The sequence below is a fragment of the Syngnathus acus genome, chromosome 9 (genome assembly GCF_901709675.1).
Source record: "Syngnathus acus chromosome 9, fSynAcu1.2, whole genome shotgun sequence".
NCBI classification, from domain to species: Eukaryota; Metazoa; Chordata; class Actinopteri; order Syngnathiformes; family Syngnathidae; genus Syngnathus; species Syngnathus acus.
In genome coordinates, this window is record NC_051094.1 from 10,958,822 (window position 1) to 10,980,694 (window position 21,873).

A 21,873-nucleotide genomic window follows, 5' to 3' on the forward strand; every position below is an offset into this window, starting at 1 on the left:
TGGTGAGCTATTTTTAGAACACACCCACGGGCTACTCGTGTTGTTCTCGCCCTTGTTCGTGATCCCTGGCATAGATTCTGCAGTTTGAAAGCAAATTAAAATAAGCAAGCACACACCACTAGAATCAGAAGACAATGACAGTAATATATGAGGTAAATAACAAAATTTCGTGGAACTAATATAAAATATTCCTTTGTTTGTCCCAAATGAAGGAATAATTTATAAATAGAATAGATATAAGAATTGACGTTTTAAATGTCCTTCCTGGCCTAGCGCTGGCCATGATGTTTTTTTTCTTTGTGTTTTACTTTTATGATATTTTTTTAATGTGCCTTGGCTCAATAAACGTGAAATGTTTGCGAATGTCGGAAATAGAATCTCCTTTACTTTGAAGACTCACAAAATGCGTTCACTTCCGGTAAGTGAAATGGGCTTGACACAATTGGGGGCCGGGGGTCCATCCCACTTTCGATGACGTAGGAGAGGGGCGCACTGACGTCCGCTTTGCTGCACTCAGCCAACCCCTGCCGCCGAAACGTGAAGCTGTCTGTATCCCACTGGTGCGCTGCAGTGAAGAATCCACCGTGGGGAGTCGCTTTGCTGTCAACAGTTTCTCCAGTGTGGTTTTTCTATGCCCTGGGGATATCCTCGAGGCACATCACGCATGGGACGGCTTTGCGGTAGTAGAAATGTAGCAGCGCACTTTCATCCCACCACCACAACGATGTCCGTGTTGCACAGCAAGCAGACCTATTACACCCTTTTTCATCTCATACGACTTTGTCATAAGTGAAATTTCCTGGGCGGCCAACAAGGAGTGAAGACGCTTTTACCCGAGCCGTGCGAGCCCAAAGGACGGTGGTTCCGCTGCAGACGTTTGTGTGCCGTGAACCTCTGCATTCGGGATTTTTTTGTTTTTGATGGAGCTGGAGAACATCGTGGCCAACACTGTACTGCTAAAAGCCAGAGAGGGTAAGTTTCAAGATGCAAGTGTCCATGGTTCTTTCTCAGTGAAATGAAACGGAGCTGGTCATGACTGCAGGTAAACCTCGCCAGAGGATTCCCACACCTTGTGCAAGGTTACTGCCAACATTTGAAACGATTCAACGAAATCAGCTCAACACATTGTGTCCTCATCATTTTGGATACTGTACGCGTTTTTTCTCTCATATGTCCGAGCAAACCTGCTCCCCACATCCGCTTTCAGTTTCTGCGAAAATGAATGAGCGCTTTTTGCAGGACAGACACATAAACACACTCGTATAGACTGATGCAATCAATAAGTATTTTCGTTTAAAATGCACAGAAAAAAATGTAGCCAAACAGATGCGCCGTCCGCTAGTAGGGAGTGGAAAAGAAATCGTAATGGTGATCAGATCTGATTTATTACAGTGCATGCAAGTCAAATGAAATAGGATAATGTATTCAAATGTAATTCATTGCCCACTATTGCAATAGTATGAGATTATCCTCTTGCAGCGGAAGTATAACGTTTCCCTATGTAAATGTATTTTCTTGATCAACTTGATAAACTCACTGGACATGTCATTAGGTACACCTGCTTTATTTAGTGAAATAGTTGAATCAAAAGTGTCTTTATGATAACTTTGAATTCATACTGCCAGGCATGCATACAATAAAGCACAATTAATGGTTAGAATTGATGTGCAACTACTCTGATTGTGTTATTTCAACAGGGGCAAATCGAGATAAATATTAAAAAAAATGGCAGGGCACAACCACTCCTTACTGTCTGGTAGGCACCCTAGTGTCCGCTATTGACGATTAGAAATACTTTTTAGTTGAATTCCGAGTGGTTTCACACCATTGCAAACGTAAACCACAGCAGTACTTGTCATTAACACCTTTTTAACAGATTGGCTTTTGACTTAGATCATACAGGTGTATTTATTGTTGTGGCCAGTGTGTGTATTTTTGCTGTATTCATGCCCCTCCCCTAAGAAATAAAATGATTCCTTATTGACAACTTTAATCTGTTCTAAGTGTATCAAACGCACCCTTGTGTCACAAACACAAATGTGGCAGCACAAGGGTTCTTGTATCAAAAGCAAAATGCGCCATGACGCAGGAGTCAACTCAGATTTTCTGACAGTCCATTTAGTAGCTCACCGTGACGACATACTTTGGAAAAAGGAGGGCAGCCTGCGTGAGTGGCGTTTGTGGGAATTAATGGCGTAATAAAGTGCAACGGGAAGCTTCCTCGCTATGAAAACCCCAACCAACGGATGCATTCGCCTACACGTCAGATTGGACATTTGTGTTACGGAAGCAGAGCATGACTGGGCCAGAGGGGGAAATCAAGCTTAGCAAATTAATAAGAGCAGTTACTGACCCATGACAGAACTTGCTTGTCCCAGCTGCTCCATTGGTCTTTTTTCCAGTCTCTGGCTGTGTGTGGGAGAGGAAAGCCAGTACCACATGAAGGGATGAGATGGCCCTTTGAGTTGCTCAAGTATAATATTCTCAGTGGCTTGTGTGCCGTAACTATCACTTGCGCTCTCACACCACTCAGCGAAACCTGCCACTGATTGTTAGAAGTCATTTTGCTTCATGTCCTTTAAACGTTCCAAACATGTTTTGAGATTTGGTTTCATCTTACAAGGCCCAGAATGTATGGCAGAGTTTTTAATGTCGCATGGTGGGAGAATGAATCAAAAGTATCTACCGGGTTGTGTTGTACGTTTGCTTATGAGAGAGCCAGTGCAGAGCTTTGCGGCTTCCATCCTCCATCCAAATGCTCTCTGGCTCAAAATCAGAAATAAACAGTGAAGTTTAGAAATGCAATTCTGTTGATGTTGGCCAAGTGGCACCTCTATCCGCAGTGTGACTCTTAAAGATACAAATACATTGTAGAAATGTTCAGCACAGATTTCTGATCAGTTCATGTCATTCCCAATGAAGAAAATATGAGTCATCTTCTATTTCCAGTGGCCCACTCACTAGCAGAAAAACAAAGCAATCACGACCACTGTCTTACATAAAGAATGGTATTTTGCTCCATCAGTTAGAAGTAGCCTATCAGCGATCTAATCAGATTGATTGTTACATAACAAACTGAGTGGGCAACTGCCATCCGATCTCCATCTTCCTGTGGAGCCGCTCTCCGGTCTCTGTGGAAGATACTTTATGGATGATGAGTGCGTGCGGTGAAACATAACACCCTGATCTTTCAGCATGGTCATCCATGTATCAGTTGACTGCCACTCTCAATGCTCTGACAATGCTGTCACTGTCTGTTTGCTAATATGCATTATCGGACAAAATCTGCTGGTGTGACAGCTGATCAACAGAAAGAAACGTATTCAGGCCAGGCTTGGCTGAGTGTGTGACTGTGACGTGCTTGAGCATGCTTATTTAACAGTAGCTTACATTTAATAGCAGCCTGTATGGTTAATTTCCTCGGGTGAATTCTTTTGTTTAAATGTAACCGCACTCCAGTGTGTCAGTGAAGTCGACCGCGACTGTGTGTGTGTGTGTGTGTGTGTGTTGCCGCCCCATTCACAACTCCCGGCAGCGCTTGTAGAGTCCCAAACCGGCAAACGTCATTGGCAGTTGAAATGAATGAGCGTACAGGGGGAAAAACTGGAGCGCTGCAGCCAGATGGCCTCACTAAATTATGGTAACATAGCGGGAGTATTTAGTTTGGGCTGCAACTGACGACAGTAAATTCCACTCTCCTGCAGCCTGCTGACATTCTCAGTCTGTTTTCTTGTTTTCGATGTTTGGCGTCTCACACAACCGTAATACAGTAGTTAGTGTTGTTCGTCATTGATGGAGGAAGAACAATACTAGTAGCAAGCCAGTTCATCTCCTTTCCTTTGAAAAATATGTCAGTCTTCATGGGAAATGATTCGCGGCTACGTTTACGCAAGAACGACAGGGAATTTCTGTTTCTTTCCGTTTTTGAACAGTTCTGAGTATACACACAGCTTCTGAAATATTCCTTGTTGACGCGACGCTGAATAAATGCTTAATATCGCATCAGCTAGTTAGTACATAGTTGTCAAGCCAATAGTTGTCTCTTTACTTTTGGCCCTGTAGATTATCTGTACATCTCTACATGTGCTCTCCAGATATGAATAAATTGAAAAGTATGCACTCGCACTTGCTGCAAAATGGAGTGCACTACTTTGCTACAACCAGCAGAGCTGCCTAAAGAATAAAATATGAAAACAATCTAACAGCCATGATGTCAAGCCTCGTCATCAGGGAGCTGGAGTGAAGGCTGTTGCGATACCACAACAAGTTACAGCAAGCTGGCAAATTTTTGTGAAAAAGACCTGTGCCACATTCTTGAACGTCATCCATACAAGTCTAAATCTGAGTCTAAACAGAGATTTGTTGGCTGTACATGCGGTCGTACATGAAGGCATCAAGAAAAGAAGAAGTAGAGATGCACATTTCTACATTGGCACCACAAGGCTGTGTGTTTTGAGTGGGAGTGTGACTCACTTTTTTTCTTGAGTGGAAATATTCAGCTCTGTGGCACTTGCATCTCTATTGTTATTGCTGCCTCTGCCCACACATGCAGTATAATGGAACTCTGGATGCTACGAGTTCACGTCTGTTCTTTGGGGGTTGTTGAATGGAACTCTGGGAAATAGAGGAGAGAACCACAGGTGTAATGGAAATGGATGAAAAAAAAAAATCCATTATTTCAGTATAAAACTCCAGGAATGTCCTGAGCAGCACAGCGCATCATGGTTTTTCCTCCCCATATAACTGAAATGCTTAAGTAGCATTTATTCTGTCTTAAGCATGTGTTGTTGCCATATTTCTAACGGCACATCCATTTAATATTTCATGTGCATTAGTCAGGGGAATAATCAATATCTCCAGCATGTTTTAAAGCTCCCACCCTTAGTCAGCAGCTGCATGAAACACTGTTTCTTTATGACGTGCATTCGCATTTTGCTCTGGTACTATGACTTGCAAGTTCTTCAAACTGCTGCAAACCATGTACATATAATGTAATTGTGTTTACTGTGTCAATGGGAGTTGACAGTTGAGAGTTACTCACTGGTATAAATATTTTTAAATGGCTTTAAGAGTAAAAAAAATCAGAGCTAACTGTGTATAGTAAAATCATCAATCATTGTCTTCAAGGAAGTCTAGAATAAAAACAGCAAGGGAAAGAAGAACCTGAACTTGCAGTTCTAAACGACATGTTCAGATGTCAAAGGCAAGATAAGCAATAAACAGCAAGTTTATGTTAGAAGCCAAAGTCTACAACAGAATCTTGTGCAGGTCTTTTCTTTGTTATTCTTTTCTGAATTGTTGTTATAACATGGACAAAACCATTTGGAATTAAAAGATTGTGTAAAATATAGAACAAACACTTCCACTTCAATGTGGACAATATGTGCGTGTGTGTTTGTGCAACGGTGAGAGCAATTTTAGAAAAATTAAACAGCCACGGAAGGCTGTGTAATCATGTTAACCCTATTTCAGGGTCACATGCGTTTAGTTAGCAACATACATTGCAGTACAGTTAACGACAAAGCTTCACCCCGACATGAACTGAAATCATTGCTCATACAAATAAAGATTACATAGCCCTTGCCTTAATTGCCTTATCAAAATATTTATGGATCCTGCCAACACAAAGGTCAGCGTCACTGCCGAGGAGTGTTTTATTATGGTGGCATTCACTAAGCTGCAATTTTCACATGCCTAGTTTTTGTATGGTTAGATTTTCGATTTTTGTTTATTTTAAATCTGTCGCAGTTTTTTTTTAACCAAAATCGCATCACTAGGCCATTTCCTGTAATCAAGCGGCAACATGGGATTTGGTTCATCATGCAAAGTATTTTTTTCCCTTGTTATTTATAAGTCAAGGGCGACTCGGTGGCGTACTAGTTAGCACGACCGCCTCACAGTTAGGAGGGTGCCGGTTCGTTTCCACCTCCGACCCTCCCTGTGTGGAGTTTTTATGTTCTCCCCGTGTCCGCGTGGGTTTTCGCCGGGCACTCCAGTTTCCTCCCACATTCCAAAAACATGCATGGTAGGCCGGTTGAGCACTCCAAATTCCGCCGAGGTGTGAGTGGGAGTGCGGACGGTTGTTCGTCTCTGTGTGCCTTGCGATTGGCTGGCAACCGGTTCAGGGTGTCCCCCGCCTACTGCCCGATGACTGCTGGGATAGGCTCCAGCATGCCCGTGACCCCTGTAGGGATAAAGCGGTACAGAAAATGGATGGATGGATGGATTGATAAATCACTGATGGTGTCAGGCACACTCGCCTGACTTGTATGCGGTATGTCGGAAATTGATCCCACAATTTCCCAGTCAGCGGCAGTGTGAATGTGGATTTGACTGGATGGTGACTAGTCCAGGGCGTAGTCTGCCTTTTACCTGAAGTCATCTAGGATAAGGTCCAGCACCCCCCTGTCATTCTGAACAGGATGAGCGATACTGAAAATGGATGGATGGATGTTAATTGTGACTACTAAATGAGCCAGAATGGAGCAAAAGAAAGTGCCAGTTTTCCCTTGCATGAAGAATGTGAGAAAAGAACTCAAAGTACAAACACTGGTACATACTGCTAAATTTCATACAGATGCTGCAGGTTTGATCATCAATCGCTAGCCAATACAAATTGGTGGGTTGCATTAAGAGGGGCCACTGGCAGTAAAAAGCGTCTAATGCCACATGTATGCACATAATTTGTAGGCTTTTGGCTAATAATTGGAAATGATTTCCTACGGGAAATATTGCCTTGTTTTTCATACGATTGCGGTTTAGAACAGATGAATCATGAATACCAAGGTCCCACTGTAAGCTTAATTTCCCGGGATGCCCTACATTGTTCCACTGTAATCAAACAGGAAGATAGATAACGTAATTTGTCGAAGTTTAATGCATGAGCTGCGCTTATACTTTTTCCATTCCGCATTCCATAGTTAATGTATTATTAGAACAGGAAACCCGCTGCACCTGACTCTTCCTAAACAGGAAAGGTACCCTGCCTTGTCTGCTCTTGTGCGGATTCAGTCCTTTCATGCAATTTATACGGAGATGTACATCTGCAGAAAATCACTCCAACAATAACTGCTGTGAGGTCATGGACCGGTTTGACTACCTCAGAGTATATGAACTCACTCTGCCCTTGGGTTGGTTTCTATTTTTAGCAGTAGTGATTACAAGGACATGAAGGTAAATCGTCACAATGATTGAATGCAGATTGGAATTGTACTACATGCTGAGAACAAGGTCTGCCTTTAATTGTAGTTGTCATGGTTATATTTTATGGCCTCACATTATGCAGTTTAGCATTTACTACACGACGAGAATACGTCATAATTGTAAAAAATGTACATTGTTTGCTGCGAGTGCTGATGAAATAAAGTTCATGATTGGAGAGGCTAGTTCAGATATATTAATGAGGCTACAGAGCAGAGAGACCATCATGACATCATTGCGGACCAGGCAAAAGCGTCTTCCGGCCATAGTCTTCTCCTTGTGCTCAGGTCTGGGCAGTTTCCCTCCGCTTCCTGAAGCACACAAACGCAGTGAAGCATAACTACAGGAAGCCCTCGAACTGGTCTTCTTTCTCTAACAAAGCTTTGAAGCTTGTGCGGGGTTTTTATTGCAGGTACTGGATTGCGTCGTTTTGTCTATTGATTATTTTTTTACTCTTGTCCATATCAGTTATTGCCTCTTCCCCCTGCTAATGCACAGCTTTTACAGTCTGCCTAAATGCATTTTTCATGACAATACTGTATTAGATAATAGACAATTTAAAGCAGATACAAACTGTCCATTTGCAATTGGGCTTGCTATGTTATTTATCTTTCGGCTAAATATCCTACAGCTCCGATGCCAATGGTTTCCATCTCGTGAATAGGTGGACTTTGTGGAGATGCAGGAAAAGGAATACTTTCTGAGAACAAAGGCGTTTGTATCATGGTGCATCACTGTGTTTGTACCTTTCCCGACCACCCGGCTGTGACTCAACCGTGATACCGACATTTAACAATTTAGACGAAGGAGGTGATGTGAGAATCTGTGAGGAGATAATAAGCGTTAGCTCATTTGTTGTTTGTGAACTCACTTTGAGGTTAGTATACTGACAAGGTGAATACTCAGAAATCAAAATTTGCCTTCTTTGGTGACATCATATTGTGATGCCAGCATTATAGCGTAATGGTCAATTGTATGTTTCAGAATTTATTTCTATCCCGGTGTGTCAAAACATGTCTATGTTGACTCTGTGGTGCAAAAAACTGAGCACTGTTTATCTTGAGAACAACAAGCCCCATTTTTCTATTGATGGAACTCCATACATTCATTATTCACATTATTATGATCATTCTTTTTGTTTATTCTAGTACGGTTTTTTTCACATTTAACCATATTCGACTTGCACGTTTTTCATAGTTTGGCTGGTCTTGTGAATTATATAAATTAGAACTCAAACTGTCACCCCAAATTCCCTTTTCCTAATCACGTTGACATTCCGTGCATTACTGGCACCTTTTTTCCACCGGCGGAAATACACCAAAAGTATGTGTCAACTGCAAAAAGACAATCGGAAAGGTAGAAGAAATAGAAGCAGAAGAAGAACTAGCAGATGGAGAAAAACTTTAATCATGGTGTTACTCCGTGCCGCCAGAGGTACAACAAGCACACACTCATAGTAACACACATACATGTTTTGGATACCAGCAACCTCCAAGTCTAGTGCCAGGAGGACGTCCTTCCCTCTTTAACTTTATTTTTACTCGACTTGACATGCCTTGATGATGTCAGAGCTGTTAAGGGGAAACATAAATAAAGTGTAGTGACCACACAGCCTGTATGGAATAAATTAAACTGACATGGACCTGTGCACAGCAACGCCTCAGTCCAGGGTGTATTTCTGCTTCCGTGTAAGTGACGGACCCTGAGAGCATGAGCTCTGTTTCGTAAACTAACTAACTAAATACATAAAGCCTGGGAGCGAGGGCAAAATGGTTCACATTGGACATGAGAGCTTTGCGTTGTTTTAATAGTGCGGCTTTGTCAAGCAAAACATTTATTAAAATAATACGTACATTTGAATTTATGTGTATCTTCTGACAGAAACGGATTCGGTAACAAGCTGTGGCATTGATGATGTCATTAAAATACGTCCCTGGGATTGAATGATTAGAAATTGGATGGACCCAAAAGTTGAATGACAGTGTGGGTGACCTATGTTTATTTCAATCATTTGAAACAGTTGAAACGAGAAGTCATTTAGTTGAGATTCCAAAAACACTCTCCCCTCCAGGGACTTCTTTTTACACAAGAGGCAGCAGTGAGTGGGGTTGAACTCTCAGTACAGACGTCATAGTTTCACGGAAGGAAATCAAATGATTGGAAGCAGTAGGGCACACAGATGTGGATCATAACTACATACGTATACAGTATTAAGTGTTTTCCAGCAGCTTAAATCAGCGAGTGTGGCTGCTTATAGCTTATGAAGCCTAAAACAATGTTGAGGAGTAGCAGGTGCTGTGAGTTAATGATTCTCTTAGGGGATATATTGGCTTGAGTTATTAATAAATTCAAGCTTGGTGTTTGTCTGGGGACATATGACCTCTTCTCAACTGTGATGAAAGAACATCTTGATCACATGCTGTATAAAAACTGTTTATCCAATTGTTGTCATCATCGTATGTGGCTAACTCACTCCTCAGGGAGAGTCTCTCTTCTAAACGTAAACCCTGTATTTAAATAATCGATTCAAAATAGTTTTGTTTCTGTTTGACGCTATGTCGAAAAACGTTTTACATCATTAAACCCGTCATTAAATCATCTATTCAAAATGCTTTTGTTTATGTTGACACTATATAGAAAAACGTTTTATGTCATCAAACCCGCAGCCTCTTTTTGCTTCTCCTACCACTTTCTCCAAAATGTTAGCAATGTCTGTTCATTCAGTCTGAATCATCTGTGAGGTCAGATGACACTGTAAGACGTCAAAGAAGAATAGACCATTTGGCTGTGATCAAGAAACAGTTGAGTGATGGTACCATTCCACAAATTACGAGGTGAGCAGGATTCTGTAATGTCTGCTCAACTAATGGCAATACGTCCTCTATCAGGACTCACAAGATTTATTGCCACTCAAAGAGTCTTCGGTCTTAGCCATGTTAAATGGAACCGAACCAAATTGTTACTGGACACAGATTGAAGGAAACATCTTTTGACCTCAGTATAAAAAATAACGACCAACCAGTATGAAAAATGACTGCTTGCATGCAAACAGCACAAAAAATCCCCATTCAACCTAATAAAAACATTACGTCCGTAACAGAAGTCTTAGTGATGAAGTGGAACAACAGAGGAGGGGAGGATGAGGCGGTAACGAGAAGACAAAAGTGCTGAAGCTTTCCCTCGGAGGCTCCAGCATGACGTGGTGCCGCTCACATTCCAGGCTTATTACTTAAAGATGTCTGCTTGTCATTGCTTTTCCTGTTCTCATGCTCGCAATATTGCAGCCGAGTCACTCACAGTCGTTTTCCGCTGCGCTTAACAATTTAATGAATTCTCAGCCAGTTTGGGAGACAGGATATACTGTAAATCAATAAAGCAAGACGCTGGACAAAACAGCTGGAATCGATTATTTAAAAAAATATAAATAAAAGGAATTGTATTTGCATCCTTTCGGGAAATTAAGTTAATAGGGGAAATTAAGACAAAATTCATCTGTGAATTAATTACTAATATTGCAAGAATAAATGGCTAAATTGTCCTTAAAGAGCAAATCTATTTGGATTGAATGATTTAAGATGTTGATGATGCAAAAGGAAGTCGATGCTAGATTATCCACAGCAGTGCAATCCAATCTGGCATTCACGTTCTGGCCTATGATGGGAACTGAGAGGGTCAGAAGAGGCTTCTTTTTGTGTAGATGCACACATTTCCACTCAGAGGAAAAGTGGTGAGAGAGTTGAGAAAATTAGAGAGGAAGTCCAACGTAATCTATGAATTAAATATACAAGCTGAGACTATGATTTCATTCAGCGGAGTCTGCAACAACCCCACCCCGTCCCTCGCTCACTCTTGTCCTCTCTTTGCTGTCAGTAGGCCTTCACTTGCACTCTACTAAGAAAATCTCTTCTTTTGCTGTCACTGCAGGTGGAGGAGGCAAGCGGAAAGGGAGGAGCAAAAAATGGAAGGAGATCCTTCGTTTCCCCCACATAAGTCAGTGCACTGAGCTGGGCAACAGCGTTGGTATGATTTGTGTGTGTGTGTGTGTGTGTGCGTATGCTGACCTGAGTTTGGCAAAAGTGTGTCCGGCTGTGTTTTATAGGATTGTGTTTGTCTCTCTCTCTGTAGAAAAGGACTATGTCAGTATCTGTGAGAAACAGCCTATTGGAAGGCAACTCTTCCGTCTTTACTGTGAGACCAGACCAAAACTGCAACGCTGCATTCAACTACTGGATGCAATGGTAGGCACACACGCACATACACAGACATATACCCAAACACACGTGCGTGCAACAACAACAACAAAATCAACCCAGCAGTTGCATTATTTACAGTGGAAACAATTGCAATACTTTTTTTGGCCTGGTAGAGTTAAGCTTTTTTTTTCTAACCTTGACTCTACACGTTTCACAAGAATTCACTTTTTGCAATGCATGCATTCCATTACATTGCTGCCTGACACTGTGCTGGCATTGGCGGATGCAGCAAAGAGCAGATCAATAACTGAGTGGTGATAATTATTCAGCTGACCCCTTTCCCCCCAAAATGCACCCCACTATCGTGTGCGCATCCCATGTCGCTTTCTGTTCACGTCTAGACGGAATACCTCCCACTTGACACGTTTAAATCTTTGTGTATGCCGAGAATATCTTTGCGGGTATGTGACCATACAAAAAGGGCTGCATTGTTTCTCACACCACTCTATCCAATTCCAGCATACCCTCCTCCAATACACCCCCTGCACATAAAAACACATATCCCTCCCCCTTTTTCTGTCACTGTCAAACTGCCATAAAAGTGACCCACTGCCGAGGTTCCAGACTAACTTTTTTGTTTTTTTATATAGGAGCACAATCGCCCCTAATTCAAAATTTGGGGCGCACACTAGAAAGTAATTTTTTTTTTTTTTACCGGTAATACTGATCCAAACAGAATTTCTTGCGTTGACAGTTGCTTCACAAAACAACGTGGAGTCATTATCGGATCGTCTCCTCTGACACGTTACACCTACTGGAGAAAAAGAAAGCACTCTTTTACATTGTTCATTGTTTTTTAGTAAACTTGCTCCTCTTTGTTCACCGCCATGTCGCCAGTGTTAACAGTGGCAATTCAGCTTGACAGCAACAAACAATATTTCATAATAACATTTTTAAAAAAGAGCAAATTTACAGGTCACGCGAGCGGTTGAAAAATGTAATCAAAAAATGTGAGTGTTTAGGTGCAGTGTCAGGAGACCTGGCCTCTGCAAGGGGGAACCTACTGTAAATGCCTAAATACATGCCTAAAAATAAATATTCTATCATTTCTGTTGTCCAACATGTCAACAGCCTGATTGTTTGTGTTAAATCAAAATAAAGCATTTTCTTTTACTTTGGGAATCGATTACGAACATTTTTGGCCAATTATTTGACACAACCAGTGACTGAATCGGAAAAATACTTTGCAGATGAATCAAATATTGAAATAATTGATAGTTGTAGCCCTGCTCACTACAATGACGCAGGTGTTTGGTCCCAAGTGAATGAGTGAAACAAGACGAGACTAGTGCGGTCAGAGTTTTTATTTTGTGTAAAACTATTTCATTATGTTGCTTCATTCCCACCCTATGTATTTCTTTTGGTAACACGTTGTTGATCTCATCTGAGGAGGGATACGTGTGAGACATGAGAAACGTGGTTATTTATGTTTCTTTTTGTAAAGCTGGAAAACAGCGAGCGTGGCCATTTGGAAGAGAGAGAGAGCTTTTAAAGAGTTTGTGTGACTGAGGAAGGAATGTGCTCTGGGGTTCCACCAGAAAGGGCGTGCACATTTTGTGCGTGCGTGCTGGATCCCCCCTCTTGCTTCCAAAAGGTTAAAGGGGCACCTTGTCCATTAGGCTGAGCTCCTACAATGTCAATGACTACATTTAAGGTGGCGGTACAATCTCGTCAAGTGACTGAGTTTGTATGTTTGCCAATTTATTAGGTAGACAAATGGAAAGTAATGAAACATAGTCTTCCAACCAATTGACCTTCATTTTGATGTTGTGCCATCATACTGTGAAGTCTTCTTAATATGTTGTACATCTCATTAATATTAAATGGCTCGGCATCAGTTTGTCTGCCCATTACAGGTGTATTTCTGCTCATGACAGTGTATACAAGTTGTATGTCCTTTCTGCCTTGTCCCGAAGTGTCAGTGACGCTGCTGCTTTTTAAAGCCTAAATCTCCAGGCTTATGTGTGTATGTACTGTATGTATATGTGTGTGTGTGTGTGTGTGTGTGTGTGTTTTATAGTGGAAAGATGGTGACGCTGGTGTGACACACTGTGACACTCCAGGACCTCGAGGAATCCTGCCGTGTTTTCTGTGTGGTTGCCAGGCAACACAGGGCCTTGTTGGGGGGAAAAAGCCACTGATAGACAGTGTCAGGCTAGTGTGCAGCCCTCCACCCATCTTTTTTCACATTGAAAGTTAAAAGTGCTCGCTCGGAAATGCGTCAGAGTTCTTTTCATGCCTCTGACACGTCCAATATGAGCAGCCTTTAACAGTCATGGCTCTCTGTGTGAATGGCAGCATATGTATAGACACACAGCCAAGTGCACCATATGTTTGTGAGAGTGACAGCAACACACGCATTTAGGACCATATTCTCCCGTTCGTGCGTAAGACTTTTTTTTTTTAAGCGCTTGGACTTGCACACCTTTCATCTACGCGGTTTCTCCCGTCTGGACTTCTGACGCACCCGCATAAGCTTTAAATGAATGTGGAAACATCAAACTAGCATGATTAACTGACATCATTGGCGGTGTGGAAATATTGTAACATGTATTTATCCTAAGACTGGGTGAATGTCATTTGGGCCATATTTGCTCCACTCCAAAAAAAAAAAGATAATAATGTTGCAGTGTGGAGTTTGCATGTTCTCCTTGTGCTTGCTTTGGTTTCCCTCGACGTACTCTGGCTTCCTCCCCCATTCCAAAAATATATAAATTGCCCAAAGGTGTGAATGTGAGTGCGATTTGGTTGTTTGTTTACAGCCCGATACTGTTCGCCATGACAATGGCTTGCAGCGTGGATACCCAGTATAAAAAAATGGATGGATAGAAAGTCATTTGCTTAAAGATTACACAAAAATCACAAATTTCCACATTACATTTAGGTCTTGGCAATAGTCAAGGCTCTCTCATTTAATTATATATATTTAATTATAATATATTTTCTGCCAACTATAACTTCACCAACACAATGGAAATTTAGGATGACAGATCTTCTGGGTGTTGTTAATGATATGAGTCATTTGCTCGTACAGGAAGATTACGAGGTGACGCCTGACGAAAAAAGAAAAAGCAGAGGGGACCAGATTGTCAAGACGTTTCTTTCCAAACAAGTGAGTTAACTTCTCGAGTTTCTTGTTACAGTTACAGTGTTCTTCTTTGTTGTGCGCAATAATTGTTTAGACTAACATGATCCTGTTTGGAGGAGTGTGTCTATTGACAAAGAGAATTGTATATGCATGTGTTGATGTAGTCACCTCAGCGTGTGGACATTGCAGAGGTCTTTGCAGATCAGTGCCGAGAAAACCTCGAGCTCAGTCCATGTAAGGAGATCTTCAGCAACTGCCGCAAGTGAGTCACCTCTCCATCTTTACATCCACTCACCTGCTTGCTGTAGTCACTTGTTTTTTTTTCTCTCTTCCTTGCCTTCACACATCCCCATTTCACATGTACGGTGTATAAAGCATTGGCTTACATTTTACTGTGATGACTGAGCCCCCCACCTTTGTGTTTGGAACCAGAGCTGTACACGACTACCTGAGCGGGGCTCCATTTGCAGATTTTGAGAACAGCATGTACTTTGACCGCTTCCTGCAGTGGAAGATGCTGGAGAGGTCAGTTCCTTTAAGGTTTATGCAGCGGGCCTTCACTAATTGTGGGGTATAATCCGCGATCTCAAAATTCTGTAAATGATTGACGCTCTCCTAAAAGTGGATTGCCATAAACCATAAATGTATCATAAGAGAGTAGTGTCATTTCATGGAGTGTCATTACGTACATATCGACAATTCTGATGATGAAGATTTACTGTATTGTTGGAGCCCGGTGTAAAATGATAAACATCTGACCTATGCCGCAGTTAGCGTTAAAATGGTGAGAGCACTTCAGTGTTTTCTGACCCAAAACTGCTGGATCCATCTAGTGACCGGTCTCAGATAGGTTTAGCGATATGTTGCTGAGTTAATGGTACAAATTCGACTGGTTTAGATTTTGTGTTGCCGTGAGCTTGGCAGCTGCAACAGACTACCGGTCTGAAATGTAACAACACAATAAAAAGCATAATATGAATATATGAAATAATAATTTACAAAAAAGACATCCATATTTTTATCCCATTCCAGTAACTGAGCTCTACATACAACAAAAAGGAAATACTACTCCATTTTTTCCCACATACTATCCACTCAAATAGTTCTTTTACAATATATCACTCACACTCTTCATTTATTTGAGCATTAAAAACTCAATAACCTCAATAGACCTTCAGTGTGATGAAAGTGAAAGGAACCCAACCCCAAAAGTGTAAAGGTTTTAGAAGGGAACAGTTGACTTGTGGACGCTCCTAATAGGAGTTGATCACTCTTGGCAGGAACATCTTTGATGCAGAGCGAGCACCATATCAGATGCAGCCTCAAGTAAACAGCAGGCTCTCAGAGCATCTTTGATCATATCCGTTGTCTGGAAAGTAAAATTGCACGCAAGAGGCCCCATCCTGTGCACAGGAAACAGACTCAGGATGGTATTGAGTTCTGCAGATAATATCTGTGTCCTAATCAATAATACAGTGCATGAACATGTATTAATGGCTTTTCCTCTGTCTGTGTTTTGTCAGGCAACCAATCACTAAAGACACTTTCAGACAATACCGAGTGCTTGGGAAGGGAGGATTTGGAGAGGTGAGAGATACCAGTTTGACAAAAGTAATGAGACTTTACCAATACGCTAACTCGGAATTTTCCAAGAGATAATTTCTACTAGATTCGTCAGACTTCACTGATGAAGTACGATAAGACCTGTCTCAAAGTCTTTATAGTAGTAGTCCCAAATATATTTCATGGTTTTGATGAGATTGTTCCAAAGAGGCGTTTATGAATATTGCTTTGTGTACTCAACAGTGTCATGCTGAGATTTTCCCAAAACTGTCCCCACAAAGTTGGCAGCAGAGAATTGCTGAAAATGTGCCGAAGGGATTTAGTCCACTCTTGGTTTTCATAGCTGTGTCTCAGTGAAATAAAATGAAGTGATGCTGTCTTTATTTATTACAATGTGAATCATGTGTGATGCGCTTTGGTTTGTCTCAGGTGTGTGCCTGTCAAGTTCGAGCTACGGGAAAGATGTACGCCTGCAAGAAGCTGGAGAAGAAGAGGATAAAGAAGAGAAAAGGAGAGTCGATGGCGCTCAATGAAAAGCAGATTTTGGAGAAAGTTAACAGTAGATTTGTGGTGGGTAAACATTACAAAAGATAGTTCTTGTTGTGTCCTGGTCACATTAAACCACTTAACAAGTTCCTCTGGCCTCTAGGTGAGTTTAGCGTACGCGTACGAGACCAAAGACGCTCTTTGTCTGGTGCTGACCATAATGAATGGTGGCGACCTGAAGTTTCATATCTACAACATGGGCACGCCGGGCTTTGACAAAGACAGGGTCCAGTTTTATGCTGCTCAGATCTGTTGTGGTCTCAAGCATCTCCACAGGGAATCCATCGTCTACAGGTAGCAATCTTAAGACTCGATTTCAAGTTGTGGTTAGAAGTTTAAAAGAAATATCCATCCAGAATTAAGCCAAAAGCAACTAGTCACGATGAAATTTGCAAAAGGACAATGCACCAAATTTAGTAGTGTCTGCATAAATATCATATCTTATGTATATTTTTAACCATGTTTGAAGAAAGAAATCCCAAATAATGCCATCATATGTGCATATTCATTCCGCAAAGGAAAAAGAACGCTTCAAACAAATCATCAGTCAAAAAACCTAATTTGATGATGAGTAACTTCTGATCACAACTGTGACTGATTTAATTTAGCAGAACAGATGAGTTAAGGGTTGTGTATATTATTTTCCTTTTCATTGTTTTTTCTTGCAGAGATTTAAAACCAGAGAACATCCTACTTGATGACAATGGTGGGTTTTAAAGCCTGATATATTTCATCGCAAGTATTGCATATATTTTCCTATGTATAGTGTAAAAAATGGATAAATGCTACTTTAGACTTTTATTTTCAAAATGGTTGTTTTTGTAACTATGTCGATTGTATAATTACAGCATTAGCATTATTATTTTTGCACTGCAGGCCACATCCGTATTTCTGACTTGGGCCTTGCTATTAAAGTGCCTGAAGGGGAGTTGATCAGAGGAAGGGTGGGGACAGTTGGCTACATGGGTAAGTCTCAATCTAATTAACATCTCAATTTACACATGCAAGTTGTTCATCTGACAGCCTGTTTGGTCATGTTTAGCTCCCGAAGTGATCAATAACGAAAAGTATGGAATGAGTCCTGATTGGTGGGGGCTGGGTTGCCTCATATACGAGATGACCGCTGGGCGATCGCCCTTCCGTGCCCGCAAAGAACGAGTGAAGAGGGAGGAGGTGGAGAGAAGGGTGCAAGAGGAAGAGGAGGAATACAATGACAAGTTTACAGAGGACACCAAGGAAATCTGTAGAAGGGTGAGGAGTCGACAAAAAAAGGTTCTCGTGCAGACTGGTAGACAGTGAATCATGTTGTGGTTTATCTCGCCTCCAAACTAACTTTAGCTGCTCACCAAAGACCCGAAGCAGAGGCTAGGGTGCATGGGGGACGAAGCGGCAGGGGTCAAGGCCCACTCCTCCTTCAAGAACATCAACTTCAAGAGGCTAGAAGCTGGAATAGTGGAGCCTCCTTTTGTACCTGATGTGAGTAATCTGATATAGTGTCCCCCCCCCCCCGCTATATGGCGGTTTATCACTTGCAATTCTGTTAAATTCCTGATTGATTGATTGATTGATTGATTGGTTGATTGATTTTGGTGATCGCACAGAAGACACCACATCAAGCCTTCCCGTCACTCAGTCGGACTTAACCAAGGATAAAAAACACAATAAAGCCCAAGGCATAAAATAAAGACACAAAGGGGGCAACGTGCATTTCAAGTATTTGATCAAGTCAGCACAAGTCAAAGTTATGCATCCTGTACATAAAAATAAAACATGTTAATTTGTCTTATAAGTGCAAAAACAGCCCAATGGCAGCTATGCTTCAAAAGTTAAAAAAATATATAAATTGATCTAATTTATATATTTTTTTTACAATAAACAGGAAAACTTCGTTTGTGTATTTGACTATTGTTTTAGTCATGGTTAAAGGGCTTTTTTTTAGTGCACTGCTGTGCTGTACAAGAAACTGTTTTGTTTTTTTACCGATGTCGAGTAGTGTACGGCTGAGTTTTACTGACAAGGGAAAATATTTTTTGCAGGTATTTTGGAAATTTATTTGAAATGGTTTTAGAATTGAGCAACATTTTCATGTAGTGATTTTTCTCTACTGGTGCTCAGAGTCCAGATGTATTTGAGGGGCATTGGTTTTTTTTTTAGGACAACCGTAGTGATTTTATTTTGAACTGTCTTCAGTTTACTCTTTAAAATGTGTGTATTACCGGTGTACCAGGAGATGGCAGCCTAATCAAAGTGGCTTTGAATTAGTGACCTTGCCAGGATGTGAAGGCTTGACGCATGTGAAAAAGATGCTCTCCTTGCAAGGAATTTGATTGACCTACTTATGTAATGTCCATCCATATGGGAAAGGAGAGCCACAGTCGGCAACACACTTTTCAGCCGTTAATGCTGGTAGAACAGTGAAACACATAGACAATCAGCACAGACTGACTGGTTTTACACGCCAGCCCACCAGGACCAGTCTCATGTCCACAGACACTACGATGTTGTGTTTAAAGCATGTGGGAGGGGGTAAAACTATAGAAAAGGTTTGTATATGGTGACTCTTATTGCGGATTTTCACATTTTTGACACTGGCAGAGGGCTATAAATTTAAATGTGTGTTTATACCCTGACGCCAAATCATTTTGGACGATCATGGATGTAGTATGTGTGCATTAAACATGCCTTAATCTTCAACATTCTTTTTGAGGTCAAGAAAAAAAACCACTTGTTTCATCTCATCCTCTTGACGGTTATTGGCCTCTTGCAGCCCCGGGCAGTCTACTGTAAGGATGTGTTGGACATTGAGCAGTTCTCCACAGTCAAGGGAGTCAATTTGGACCAAACTGACAATGACTTCTACTCCAAATTTGCTACAGGCAGTGTTTCCATCCCATGGCAGAATGAGGTGAGCGTGTGTTCCTTGACGGACTAATGATAAATACAACCATTTTTTTGCAGTAAGGGACGATGTCTCTCAGTAAATTTTCATTTATTTTGTCTATTACTCTTAGTTTGTGGTGTACACATAAAATGATTTGACTGTGTGTTCATCAACAATGGAGCCAATGTTTGTAATAGGCCAAAGGTGTCCTCTCTTCCCAGATGATAGAAACGGAGTGTTTCAGAGATTTGAATGTGTTTGGCCCTCAAGGGATGAGACCTCCAGACCTTGACTGGAATCAACCTCCAGAGCCTCCCCGACGCAGCCTGCTGGACAGGATCTTCAGGAGGCACGTACGTAGAAACAATTGGTCAAGCATCTCATCATGCAAACTGCAATTCTAACGCCAATCTTTTCTTGTCTGCTTTAGCACCCGGAGGTGCCTATTTCCCACAGCCGCGTGCAGTCTTCCAGTGTAAACTCTGTGGACTCTATGTCCAACTCTGCCCCCTAGTGGTGCAGTTACAGCGTGGGAGCCATATAGGAAACTCTGAGGGTTCACCCACTGCTAATTAGTTGACAGTCGGGTCCTGAGACCTTCTGTTTAAGGTCTCATGGGTCAGCCCAGACCCAGGTACTCAGGCCCTTTTGTTTCTTGGGTGGTCAGAGATGTCTTGCAATGTTTGGACAAACCCTCTTACCCTCAGGATTGTTGGAAAACAGAGAAGAGACACTCGTGTTGATGAAAGAATTAAAAGGATACAAACTAAGCTTTTTTTTTTTCTTCTTCAGGGGAACCATTTTAATATAAAGACCCACTATAGGAATAGAAAAGTGGGCCCTGGTGATGTTTCTTTTTTCCCCCCAAAATCAAAAAAGTTTTTTTATTTCCTCCCCTGTACCCAACAGCTAACCATCTATCTATACTAGTGCCACCATCTGTGTATCACTCGTCATACTTTCTCAGTTTTACCTCATATTACTCCTTAACATTCAGAACAGACAATTATGTCCACAACCTCAGCTCATTATTAGTGTCGCCTCATGTACACTCAGGCCAAAGATTACAAATCAGATGTGTGATGTTGATGTAGTGGTCTGAAGATGTCATTTAGAATTGCGTGAGATCAGTATGTAGGCTGTTTGCTCAGTATACTACACACATTCTCTGTCGTCACATTCCTAAAATAATGGCTTAAGTCAATTTGTCGCCCACAAAACACTAAAACTGAACCAAAGACTAAATGTATAAATTAATTGATCATATAATTTTGCATGAGATGTTCAACTGAAGATCTAGATGATTTTTAACAGAGGTTACCAGCATGTTTAAGATAAAAAATTATTATTTTTTGGACCATTCGGTGTATCGTAATATTAGGCACAATATCAATGATGGGTCTATTTTAAAAACATTGTCATACATAAGCTGCACCGGATTATAAAATGTATTATCTTTGTGAGGCATTGTGTGTTAAATAGTTTCCTTAATTTATATAAATAAAAGAATATTGTATCTTAACAGCCTCTCATTCATTTCACCAAATAACTTCATGCAAGTGGATAATGGCATATCTTCACGCAATCATATAAATCGCGTTGTGTTACGAGAAGTCATTTTGAATCACTCAAATAATGTAATAATTAATAAAGCTAAGTGTATGTTCATAATCTTGTAAATTAAGTTTTCCCATTTAATAGGAAGACATTTAACTGTGCCATATTGTAACATTGGAAACACGGCACCAGAAACACTTAGCTCACATTTGGTCTGACCGCAGCATTAGGCTAGTAGGACTAGTTGGAAGCATCAACTAGTTCTACTTCCGGTAGTGATTAGATGCTGATGAGTATGCGAATGTAATAGGAAGGAAGTTGAATTAAAGACTACGAAGCAAAAAGCTGACATCCATCCGTATATAAGCGGACCGAATTACATTGTGCATTGTTGATTTTTGAGAACATTAAAAAATTTGCAGTATGTCGAAAAATGACAGGCCATTATTTTAGAAAGGTAAACGATAAGGTGAGCCTGGGGGCATATCATATAGCTTGCATAGCGACACATTTATCAGATAGATACACATAAACAGCATTGTGAGAATTGTGATGTGTTGTCATTGCATGGGCACGTGTACGTATGGACAGCTGTATTCCTTTGCTTCTGCATACCTCATTCCACTGATGTTATTGTATCCCATACAGCACAGTATATTCCTCGGTTTACAGTGTCACTTTAGAGTTGATTTTAAAAAAAATAAAAAAGATAATGAAAATGCTGTACAGGATCGTACGGAAGAGGATTAGGGCCAGTGAAGAAGAAAAAAACGAGGGGTGACAGG

The 21,873-nt window shown here is 41.1% G+C and overlaps 1 protein-coding gene across 4 annotated transcripts; it reads left to right on the top strand.

Annotated features, from left to right (window-relative positions):
* Positions 1-496: 496 nt before the first annotated feature.
* On the top strand, positions 497-21,780 carry grk5l (G protein-coupled receptor kinase 5 like). Of its 4 annotated transcripts, none has more exons than XM_037258688.1 (16): positions 497-972; positions 11,125-11,220; positions 11,326-11,438; positions 14,488-14,565; positions 14,706-14,803; positions 14,974-15,066; positions 16,065-16,128; positions 16,534-16,674; positions 16,754-16,944; positions 17,319-17,356; positions 17,527-17,616; positions 17,693-17,901; positions 17,989-18,126; positions 19,418-19,555; positions 19,753-19,880; positions 19,962-21,780. In XM_037258688.1, the coding sequence occupies exons 1-16, from the start codon at positions 921-923 to the stop codon at positions 20,008-20,010; spliced, it is 1,716 nt and encodes a 571-aa protein (XP_037114583.1). In that variant the 5' UTR covers positions 497-920; the 3' UTR covers positions 20,011-21,780. The 4 variants fall into 4 exon arrangements, with proteins under 4 accessions (XP_037114583.1, XP_037114586.1, XP_037114582.1 ...); XM_037258687.1 differs by having other exon boundaries at positions 498-972; positions 19,753-19,884; XM_037258691.1 differs by lacking the exon at positions 14,974-15,066 and having other exon boundaries at positions 19,753-19,884.
* Positions 21,781-21,873: the final 93 nt, after the last annotated feature.

Excerpts from the sequence above, each read along its gene's own strand:
- grk5l (XM_037258687.1), top strand. The coding sequence starts at position 921 with ATGGAGCTGGAGAACATCGTGGCCAACACTGTACTGCTAAAAGCCAGA. Across the intron at positions 11,221-11,325 it reads TGAGCTGGGCAACAGCGTTG|AAAAGGACTATGTCAGTATC; the intron begins GTATGATTTGTG and ends CTCTCTCTGTAG. Across the intron at positions 16,945-17,318 it reads AGGGAATCCATCGTCTACAG|AGATTTAAAACCAGAGAACA; the intron begins GTAGCAATCTTA and ends TTTTTCTTGCAG.